The sequence below is a fragment of the Hemitrygon akajei genome, unplaced genomic scaffold, assembly GCF_048418815.1.
Source record: "Hemitrygon akajei unplaced genomic scaffold, sHemAka1.3 Scf000073, whole genome shotgun sequence".
In the NCBI taxonomy this organism is placed as follows: Eukaryota; Metazoa; Chordata; class Chondrichthyes; order Myliobatiformes; family Dasyatidae; genus Hemitrygon; species Hemitrygon akajei.
The window spans coordinates 1,423,472-1,435,569 of record NW_027331959.1 but is presented as its reverse complement, the minus strand read 5'-3'; the positions used below and the strand labels follow the sequence as shown (position 1 = coordinate 1,435,569).

General features: G+C 43.5%; 1 protein-coding gene across 1 annotated transcript in view; it reads left to right on the top strand.

Annotated features, from left to right (window-relative positions):
* Positions 1 to 263: 263 nt before the first annotated feature.
* LOC140722269 (uncharacterized) overlaps positions 264 to 12,098 on the top strand; it is a 79,627-nt gene continuing 67,792 nt past the window's right edge. Inside the window, exons 1-2 of the mRNA XM_073037071.1 lie at positions 264 to 292; positions 4,188 to 5,603. Of these exons, the coding sequence (XP_072893172.1) occupies positions 4,593 to 5,603 (1,011 nt within the window). The 5' untranslated portion in view covers positions 264 to 292; positions 4,188 to 4,592. The remainder of the gene's footprint in view (positions 293 to 4,187; positions 5,604 to 12,098) is intronic.

Sequence of the window (12,098 nt, the reverse complement as noted above, 5' to 3'; positions counted from 1 at the left end):
TTGTCTGCATTTCTGCATTTGTAAGAGGATTTTACTTTGCCATTAGATACACGTTGATATTGATTATCTTCTTATGGGAGCCGCTTTCTGCATTAAAACAGCTGCTGAGTTTTCTATACACACAGAAAAAAACTGAGGTATGGACATTGAACCAGTACATGCAGAAACTTTTAACTGCAGCGTGATTACCGGTGAAGCACCGATCAAATGCGCAGGCGTCAGGGCTGCAGCGGTCTCCGATATCACGCATGCGCACAGTACACCAAAAAGCCTCGGAAAATGTCGGAAGCAGGTAAGAGCGATTCTTCGTGATATTATCTTAAGCTCCGACCTCGGGACAATTGCTGTGAGTTTCGAACATTACACCCCACAATCCCGGGACAGTCCTGCCCTCTTCCATCTCTCCAGCCCCACGACCCGTACACCAGCCCCGGGGAGCTTCCGTCTGATGAGGGAGTGGGAGCCGATGGATCTCTCAGACAGAGCTGAGCTCCAGCTATCTGAATGCAAGGACTGGGAACTCGGAGAAAGGGAACAAAATCGTTTCCATCACCAGCTGAGAAAATTCACCTTTGTTTTACCTGCAATTACAAACACTTATCCACTTGGCGCGTGGCCAAGTGATCTGAAGGTCACTAGTTCGGGCCTCAGCTGAGGCAACGCGTTGTGTCCTTGAGCAAGGCACTTAACAACACATTGCTCTGCGACGACACCGGTGCCAAGCTGTATGGGTCCTAATGCCCTTGGACAACATCGGGGGCGTGGAGAGGGGAGACTTGCAGCATGGGCAGCTGCTGGTCTCCCATACAACCCTGCCCAGGCCTGCATCCTGGAAACCTTCCAAGGCACAAATCCATGGTCTCATGAGACTAGCGGATGCCTATATAATCAAAAACAAGAGAAAATCTGCAGATGCTGGAAATCAAAGCAACACACACAAAATGCCAGAGGAACTCAGCATTAGTACTCTTTTACATAGATTTTGCCTGGCCTGCTGAGTTCCTCCAGCATTTTGTGTGTGTTGCTTGTTCTATTTCCTCTTGCTCTGGACTTTTCTACCAGTGAGAACATGTTTTGTCCCCCTTTTCTCTTGGTACATAATGATATCAAACTCCTTTGCCCTGGGCATCATGTAGCTTTCACGTCACAGACTCCAGTGAGACAGACTACTGCCCTTCCCTTCACATTCATTGGCATTTCCATCAATGAATTCACCACCATCTATCACCTGGGGGAGGGTTCAGAGGGAATATTTATGTACAATACAAAAACTGGTGTTACCTGCATGTATTGTAGTGATGCAAAAGTTGCTGGATAAATTTGCATGTGGGAAGAAGTGGAGTGATATTTGGAAATTTGACTGTTTAAAGCGTTGCTTAGCAAGCAAATCACATATGGATGGTGTCCCAAATGCTCTGACGAGAATATCCTTAATTATCCACTATAGGCCTGCTACATAGCTTGTGTGAGAGTGCAGATGAACTCGATCAAACCCAGAGGAGATAGAAGTTCTTATTGACATTGTTAAAATGAATACCTCTCTATATAAAATTCAATGTGCATATGCTGCTGTCACTGGGTCAAAATTGCACAGCATAAGATTTTTGCACACACTGGTCTTCACAAATCAGAAGGGACTGGTGGGGAAGGTGAAGTGACCTCCAGTGTCCCTGATACCCTCACCTACAAGATGTGCACCCAGCTGCAGCTTGTAAACCTGCACTTTAAGGAGTTGGAACTGGAAATGGATGAATTCCAGATCATCCGGGATTCAGAGGGGTGATAGGTATGACATGAAGAGAGGTGTTACACCCAGGTTGCAGGACACAGGAAACTGGGTGAAAGTCAGGAAGGGGAACGATGTTAAATAGCCATTGTAGAGTACTTTTGTGGCCATCCCCCACAACAATAGATGGACCACTTTAGAAAGTGTTGGAGGGAATTAGCTGGCAGTGGAATGTCAAAGTGGTGATACATGATTTGTTACTGAGGGGAACAGAACTAGAAGGGGACTAATAGCCTAGGGGTGAGGCTTGCTACTGCTAGTGGGGGGGGGGGGGGGGTTAGAGGTTAAACTAAAGTTTCAAGGGGTATGGACCAGAATGCCAGAACAGATACTGGAGAGGGTGAATTGAATTGATTTTCTTACTTATATCCTTCATATACATGAGGAGTACAAATCTTTATGTTGCATCTACATCTAAATGTGCAATGTGCAATGTATAGTAATTTACAATAAATTGTATGTACAACAGCACAGTCAATATTACACAGAAATACAATTCTTTCATCATTGAATTAAAGTCTGGTAGACTGGTGGAAGAAGCTGTCCCAGAGAGTTTGTTTTGACACCGGACAGATGTTGTTCAGACCTCAGACAAAGTCATCAATCAAGAGGTTGAGCATGGTGTGAAGACTGTCCTGAGCTGTGTATATCACAATGCAAGAATTATCATAGGAAAGCCTGATGAGCTCAGGGCAGGGAATTATGATATTGTAGACATTACTGGGACTTGGTTGCACCAAACAGTCTGAGGGATTGAGAGGAACAAATTTGTAGAGAAATCACCGACTATGCCAAGAAACAAAGGTTGATTCAGTAAGTGATTTTAACTTTCCAAATATTGACTGGGAGTCCCATAATGTAAAAGGACTAAATGGGGTAGAGTTTATCAAATATGCCCTTAATCAGCACATATAGAATTCCAGACATAGAAGTATGCAAAAAGGTATTAGGAAATGATCCAGGACTAGTGACAGAAATTAGTGTATGAGAACACTTTGTATCTAGTGATCATAAGGCCATGAGGTTAAAAGTAAATATGGAAAAAGAGAGGTCTGGATCATGGGTTGAGATTCTAAGTTGGAGAAAGGTCAATTTTGATGGTATCAGAAAGGATCTGACAAGTGTGGCTTGGGACAGGCTGTTTTCTGGCAAAGGAGTACTTGGTAAGTGGCAGTTGTTCAGGTGAAGTTTTGGGAATGTAGAGTGTGTATGTGCTTGTTGAAATAAATGTTGAAGTGTAACTGGTGCAGGCAACATTGGTTTCCAAGAGATATTGTGTTCCTCTAAATGCCTCAGACTGTTGGGTGCTACCAAGACTCATTGATGACTATAATATCATAATTCCATGCCCTGAGTTCATTTGACTTATTTTTTAGTCGTCTTCTATTGGTTTCTAAAAGCTTCCCAATAGTTTTTACTCTTTTGTTTGCCCTCTCGTTGGCTTTTATGTTGGCTTTGGCTTCTTATTTTAGCCACTGTTGTGTCATCCTGCATTTCCAATGCTTCCACTTCTTTGGGATGTATCGATCACTCAGTTCCTGCATTGCTCCCAGAAACTCCAGCCATTGCTGATCCAATGTCAGTCCTAACTTTTCCCTTCCAAACAAGTTTGGCCAGCTTCTCTGTCATAGAATCATGGAGAAGTTCGGTTTGAAAACAGGCTATTTGGCCCATTGTGCCAATGCTGAAAAAAGATTTAAGCTGCCTGATGCAACTACCTGCACCGGGACCATCACCCTCCATACCCCTACCATCCAGGCTCCCATCCAAACCTCTTTTAAATGGTGAAATTAAGCTCATTTTCACCACTTGTGCTGGCATCTCATACCACTCTCTCATGACCATTTCAGTAAAGAGCTTTTCCAAATGTTTCCATTAAATTTTCACCTTCCCTCTTACCCATGATCCTCTGTTTCTCATCCCACCCAACCTCAGTGGAAAACCTGCTTGCATTTACCCTCATACCCTCTTAATTTTGTATACTTCCAACAAATCCTCACAACAATGTATAATTTCCTTGTTTATGTTTAGAGTTTTTTTAGGTGTATAAGCTGTTGAGGGGCATTGATCATGTGGATAGCCAGAGTATTATTCCCAGAGTGTTTCAGTTACTGTGGGGCCAGGCACCCATGCAGCTCAGTGGGAACAGCGAATACCAATGGACAGAGACAAACTGAGCCAGGTCACATATTGGAGATGGCAGAAATGCCCCATTCTTACACAGACAGGAAGAGCATCAGAGATACCAGCACTGTGCCAAGTTAGAAGATGACTTCTCACTCCAACTTGGGTTGAAACTCACTGTAACAGTGTGATGCCAGATCACACCTTAGCAAATCAAGTGATTTTATCTGAAATGTTGTCCTACACCCATTGATGGATTTTATAAATCTTTTTACAGGTTAAAAATGAAAAGGAATTTGTCTGCAGGAATCTTGAACACAACACACCAGTTTTGCTGTCTCTGTCCAGATATTTAAGAAGTGGAGCAAGGGATTCAATCGATCATCCTTCCTGCTCAGACTATGTGGAGCGATATACTCCATCATCTGACCGACTGACATACCAGTCATTTTACACAGGGGGAACCCGTTCATCTGCTCAGACAGTGTGGAGGGATTCACTTGGTCATCTCAACTGAAGGTACATCAGCGAGTTCACACTGGGCAAAGCTATTCAGCTATTCTGTGTGTGAGAAAGGATTCAGTCGGTCATCCCACCTGTGGACACACCAGTCAGTTTACACTGCACAGAGGCTGGTCACCTGCTGAATTTGTGGGGAAGGATTCACTCAGTCATCTGACTAATGGCTCACCAGCGAGTTCACACAGCGGAGCGGCCGTTCACCTGCTCAGACTGTGGGAAGGGATTCATTCGGTCATCTAAACTGAAGGTACATCAGCGAGTTCACACTGGAGAGAGACCATTCTCCTGCTCGGACTGTGGGAAGGGATTCAATGAATCATCTCAACTGAAGGTGCATCAGAGAGTTCACACTGGGGAGCGGCCATTCACCTGCTCAGTCTGTGGGAAGGGATTCACTTGTTCATCTAAACTGAAGGTACATCAGCGAGTTCACACTGGGGAGAGGCCATTCACCTGCTTGGACTGTGGGAAGACATTCACTTGCTCATCCCAACTGAAGGTACACCAGCGGGTTCACACTGGGGAGTGGCCGTTCACCTGCTCAGACTGTGGGAAGGGATTCACTCAGTCATCTAAACTGAAGGTACATCAGCGAGTTCACACTGGGGAGAGGCCATTCACCTGCTCGGACTGTGGGAAGGGATACACTTGCTCATCCCAACTGAAGGTACATCAGAGAGCTCACACTGGAGAAAGGCCGTTCACCTGCTCCGTCTGTGGGAAAGGATTCACTCGGTCATCCGAACTACTGGTACACCAGCGAGTTCACACTGGGGAGAGGCCATTCACCTGCTCAGATTGTGGGAAGGGATTCACTCGGTCATCCGAACTACTGGTACATCAACGAGTTCACACCGGGGAGTGGCCTTTCACCTGCTTGGACTGTGGGAAAGGATTCACTTGCTCATCCCAACTGAAGGTACATCAACGAGTTCACACCGGGGAGAGACCATTCACCTGCTTGGACTGTGGGAAAGGATTCACTTGCTCATCCCAACTGAAGGTACATCAGAGAGTTCACACTGGGGAGCAGCCGTTCAATTGCTCGGACTGTGGGAAAGGATTCACTTGCTCATTTAAACTGATGGTACATCAGCGAGTTCACACTGGAGAGAGGCCATTCACCTGCTCAGACTGTGGGAAGGGATTCACTTGCTCATCCCAATTGAAGGTACATCAGAGAGTTCACACTGGGGAGAGGCCGTTCACCTGCTCAGACTGTGGGAAGGGATTCACTTTGTCATCGCAGCTACTGAGGCACCAGTCAGTTCACACTGGGGAGAGGCCTTTCACCTGCTCAAACTGTGGGAAGGGATTCACTCAGTCATACACACTAAAGGCACACCAGTCAGTTCACACTGGGGAGAGGCCGTTCACCTGCTTGGACTGTGGGAAGGGATTCACTTGCTCATCTAAACTGAAGTTACATCAGCGAGTTCACACTGGAGAAAGGCCATTCACCTGCTCAGACTGTGGAAAGGGATTCACTTGTTCATCTAAGCTGAAGGTACATCAGCGAGTTCACACTGGGGAGAGGCCATTCATATGCTGAGACTGTGGGAAAGGATTCAGTCGGTCATCTTAACTACGGAGACACCAGCAATTTCACACTGGGTAGATGCCGATCACCAGATCAGACTTTCAGAAGAGATTCTTTCAATCAAATCAACCAAATGTGCATCATTGAGTTCACACTGGTGAGAGGCCGTTCACCTGCTGTGAATGTGGGAAGCAATTTACTCTGTCATTAAACCTCATGTAACTCTTGCTTTGGCTAGCAGATTTATATAGGGGGTGATAGACCCCTGGCCCAGCCAAATGTAAGGAATCTCGTTTGGGTGGGTGCTATGTGATGACCCCTGTTACAAATCAGTATCCCGAAATAACAAATGGTACACAATATGCGATTAAACAATTGAGCTTTATAATTCTTACTTTGACTATATAGTTAGTGAAATAAACCAAAAGAAAAGAGAAAGGGCTCACTCTCACCATTCGAGTTTTCTCATCTCTCCCCATCAAAAGACCACTAAAATCTCTCTTTCAGACTCACAAGAAAGAACATTGCTGTCATTGGATAGCCTTGCACTCCAAACCCTTTTATCGCCCGTTGTAACCTAAACAATGCTGCTACATATAAACCTTTACCTCAGCAGTGAAAAATTACATAGAGGCCATTACATTAGCAGTGAAACCTTACAGCATGTTACACTTATGACACACTACCGAGTTCACACTGGGGAGAAAGTTTCAATAAGCTTCATGCTGGATATTTGTCCATCACCGTTGCTGAATGCAATTTCGAGAGTGACTGTCGGTGCTGAACTCTGCAATTATTGCTGCTGCTCACCACACCCAGTTCTGCACCCTGGTCACTGGGCATGGGAGGAGTTTCTTCTGCTGCACATTCACTTTTAATGGGACTGGAGTTTAATGTTCTGGATCTGAGACAAATAAATCAGTTTATTTTAAACTCTGTCTCCAGTACTTAGTGAATTTATAACACACCTAGTGTGAGTCAACTCCGGCCGGCTGGACAATGCCAGGGATTCTGTTCCACGACAGTCCTTTTAAATCCTCCCCTGTTGTTCCCCTCTCACTCTCCCTGTTGTGATGGGTTCCAAACAGTCACCACTCTGTAGGTGAAGAGGTTTCCCTTGAATTTTCTGCAGACTGAAGAAGTCGAGCTGACTGCAGTTCTGTCTGACATGTCCCTTGGCCCTCTAATTTCTGGACTGAGGAAGAATGCCATTTGTAGTTAATCTCCTTATTCAGGGCTCATTTCCACATTATGTGCAATTTTCCCTGCTTCTTAAGATAACACCACTGTCCTCCAAAGACTGAAAGCAGAAAGGGAAACGAAGCAGGGTCAGAAGCCAGAGGCGGGTCTGCACAGGGCAGAGTTTGGGGCTCTGGATGATGGTTGGTGTAAGAATGTATGATCAGGAGAAGGGATTCAGCAGGACATGGCAACAAATGACACAGTAGCAACATTTGGAAGTTGATTGGCAGAGAAAATCTTTTGGTTGTCTGATAATACAAACAATAGCTGTGGTGAGGTGCTTCACTGGTCAAGGAACATTTGTGTGTTGGGAATGGTTTTATCTATTGAGCGAGTTGTTCCTGCTTATTTATCCTGTAATATTATATCCGGATAATTATTATGAATTGTCCTATCTGACATAATGTATTGATTATCATATAATTTGTTAGATTTTAACTCTAAAACTGGATCAGGCTTGAATTTATGGTGCCTTGATGAAGTGATGGAGGTCATTCATGAGTTTGTATTTTAAAGCAAGATGTTGGTGAATGATATTTAGAACTTCATTGTACCTGCACAAGTGATCAGATTGAGTTCAACTACTGCAGAATCCTGGAATGTGTTGGATTGTGTCTGGTTTCTCTTGGCATTTTCTGCACTTACTGCTTTGTTTTTTATTTGTATTTCATGTATTTTTGATTTTTTTTCATTTTGTTAACCACCTTGTCCTGTATTTCTGCAAGGAACCCCTCTGTTTCTGGGAAGAAGTCTCGAACTTTCAGTGGAGTGCTCGATGCTTCTTTGTCAACATCTGATCTGCTCAGATTGTTGGGATGTCTCCCATGGAGGGTCATACTCATTCCAATGGTTAATGCTTTCTTCCATAGTGGTAATTCATTTTTCTGAGTTGGTCTTTCATTTAAGTTTTCTGGTCTGTATTGCTTATCATGATTGCATATACACACATGGAGTGCTGAATCCTGTTCATTTTTGATGAAAATATATACTTAGTTTTATCTGACTGTTGTGTGATTTTTTATCATGTGTGTTATATCTCTTCCTCGTTCTGTCCAAGCTGGTGTTAATCTAAGTGGGTTTGGGTGTAAATAGTCTTTTCTAAAGTTTTCTAAAGTTCTTATTTATCTTTGTAAATTCTACTGATTGAAATGGGACCAAGATATCTTTGTAAAAAATAATTCAATGTCAGTGTTGATGGAAGTGTTTATTGCCTTTGTTGTGTTTGTTAACTATTGAGCTCTGACAGGTTTTTTTAAAGCCTTGAACTAAATTTTTCAAAGGTTTTCCTATTTTGCACTACTTCCTATTTTCTTTGCTTCTTGATATTCCAGATACGTGGGTATCAAGAGTCCTGATAAGGGGTCTTGGCCCAAAAATTTGATTCCCATCCTTAGATGCTGCCTGACATGCTGAGCCCCTCCAGCACATTGTGTGTATTACTCTAGATTTCTAGCATCTTCAGGTCCTCTTGTTTCCCAGATACTTACATGTTTCTTGAAAGAACAAGCCAGGAACAAGCTGGCCCTGGGGTTGTGTGGCCCTGTTGTTAAAATATTCAATAAAATCATTAGAAAGAGATGGCATAGTGTTGGGAGTTGTAGAATCTGTGGGTAGAATTAAGAAACAGCAAATGTAAAAAAAAAATCCCTGATGGGAATTGTATAGAGACCTCCAAACAGTAGTAAGTATGTGGTCCACAAATCAGAATGGGAGATAGAAAATGCGTGTCAAAAGGGCAATGTTATGGGGGATTGTCATGTAGGTGATTCGGAAAATTAGGATGGTGTTGGTCTCAAGAGGAAGTACTCCTAGAATGCCTATGAGATGCTTTTTGGAGCAGCTCGTGTTTGAGGCCACTTGGGGATCAGCTATTCTGGATTGGGTGTTGTAATGAACTGGAATTAATTAGGTTACTCAGGTTCAAAGAACCCTCAGGGGCAAGGGATCTTAATGTGATCAAATTTCCCCGACATTAGAGAAGGAGAAGCTAAAGTCAGATGTGGAATACAGAGAATTAGAGAGGCATGAGAGAAAAATTGGTCAAAATTGATTTGAAAAGAACACAGGCAAGGTTGAAAACAGAGCAGCAATTGCTGGCATTTCTGGAAGTAATTCAGAAGGCACAGGATATACACATCACAAAGAGGAAGTAGTATTCTAAAGGTAAGGTGACAAAACTGTGGCTGATAAGAGAAACCAAAGACAACATAAAAACCAAAGAGATGGCTTAGAGCAAAAATTACTAGGAAGCTAGATGATTGGGAAGCTTTTAAGAACAAACAGAATGCAACTAAAATAATTGAGAAGGAAAAGATGGAATACATCGATGAGCTAGGCAGCAATATTAAAGGGGATAACAATTTTTTCTTCAGGTAATAGTGTAAACGAGAGGCTGAAGTGGATATCAAACCTCTGAAAAATGATGCTGGAGAGGTAGTAATGGGGTGGGGGTGTAAGGTGATGGCAGATGAACTGAATAAGTATTGTGCATCACTCTTATCTGTCGAAGACACTTGCAGGAATATGGAAGTCCCAAATGTTAGTGGTCAGAATGTTTAAAGTTATGTTACCTGGGAGATGGTTCTTGGGAAACAGATGGTCTGAAGGTAAATAGGTCACCTGGACCAGGTGGTACTCCAACCAGAGATGGCTGAAGAGATATGAATGCATTAGCAATGATCTTTCGAGAATCGTTAAGGAAATTTTCAGAAGTTTTCTGATGTCTCTGCCATAGCTGGATGCATCAGCACCGCAGATGAGGCTGAGTGCAGGGCTATGGTGGGAAACTTTGTCACATGGTGTGAACAGAATCATCTACAGCTTAAAGTGAAAAAGACTAAGGAGCTGGTGGTGGACCGGAGGAGAGCTAAGGCACCGGTGACCCCTGTTTCCATTCAAGGGGTCAGTGTGGACACGGTGGAGGATTACAAATACCTGGGGATATGAATTGAAAATAAACTGGACTGGTCAAAGAACACTGAGGCTGTCTACAAGAAGGGTCAGAGCCGTCTCTATATCATGAGGAGACTGAGGTCCTTTAACATCTGCCGGACGATGCCGAGGATGTTCTACGAGTCTGTAGTGGCCAGTGCTATCCTGTTTGCTGTTGTGTGCTGGGGCAGCAGGCTGAGGGTAGCAGACACCAACAAAATTAACAAACTCATTCGTAAAGCCAGTTATGTTGTGGGGATGGAACTGGACTCTCTGATAGTGGTGTCTGAAAGGAGGATGCTGTCCAAGTTGCATGCCATCTTGGACAATGTCTCCCATCCACTCCATAATGTACTGGTTAGGCACAGGAGTACATTCAGCCAGAGACTCATTCCACCGAGATGCAACACTGAGTTTCATAGGAAGTCATTCCTACCTGTGCCTATCAAACTTTACAACACCTCCCTCGGAGTGTCAGACACCCTGAGCCAATAGGCTGGTGTTGGACTAATTTCCACTTGGCATAATTTACTTATTATTATTTAAATATTTATGATTTTATATTGCTATATTTCTACACTATTCTTGGTTGGTGCGACTTTAACAAAACCAAATTTCCCTCAGGATCAATAAAGTATGTCTGTCTGTTTGTCATTATATCCCAAGAAGTTTCTTCCTTCACTACTCCCCCTCTCTCAGTTTTTGCCCATTCTTCAAATTTGTCTGTCCTGCTGCAGTCGCATTGTTTCCCCAGCACTAATAGCACCTCCATCTATCTTTGAATCATCCGCATACCTTGACACAAAGCCAGCAATTCCATTATCCAAATCATTGACAAATAATTTGAAAAGCAGCGGACAGACTACTGCCCCATGACCACTATTCACTGCTAGCCAACCAGAAAAGGCTCCTTTAATTCCCACTCGCTCCCTCTTGGCTGTTAGCCATTCCTCCCATCCATGCCAGTATATCTACTGATTTTTATCCTGTTAAACAGTCTCATGTGTGACACCTTATCAGATGCCTTCTGAAAACCCAAGTAAATTATATCCACTGCTTCTCGGTTGTCCATCATGCTTATGACTTCCTCGAAGAACTCTAACAGATTTGTCAGGCAAGATTTCCCTGTACAGAAGCTATGCTGGCTTTGACTTATTTTATCATTAGTCTCCGAGTACCCCAAAACCTCATCTCTAATAAACACTTCCCCAGCATGAGGTGAGGCTAACTGGACTATAATTTGCTTTCCTTCGCCTTCCTCCCTTCTCAAATAGTCGATTGTCATTTGCAATCTTCCTGTCCTCCGGGACCATGCCAGAAGCAAGTGATTCATGAACTCATCATCTGAAAATCCAAGCAAAATACATCCACTGCTTCTGCTTTATCTATCTTGCCTGTTGCTTCCTCAAAGTATTGCAAGTGATTTGTCAGACACAATTTCCTTTAAAGGTATCCTGCTGACTTTGGCCTACTTCATCATGCGTCCCCAATTACAGTACCCAAAAACACACACCCTTAATACACTCCAACATATTCCTGACCACTGAGGTCAGACTAACTGTCCTATAATTTTCTTCAGCCCTCTCTCACTTCTTAAAGTGTGGAGTGTGGTTTGCAACTTTCCAGTTTGCCAGAACCGTTCCAAATTCTAGTGATTCGTGATAGATCATTACTCATTACTTTAAGAGAAAACTTAGGGGGAGCTTCTTCATTCAGAGTCGGGGAGAGTGTGCAACGAGCTGCCAGAGCAAGTGGCAGGGACGATTTCAACCTTTAAGAGAAGTTTGCCTATGTCCATGGATGAGAAGTATATGGAGGGCTATGGTCCAGGTGGAAGTTGTTTGAATTCGGCAGATTAATGCTTTAGCACGGACAAGATTTTTCTGTGCTGTAGTATTCTATGACTATAATGCCTTCACAATCTCTTCAGCTGCCTCTTTCCGCACCCTGGTG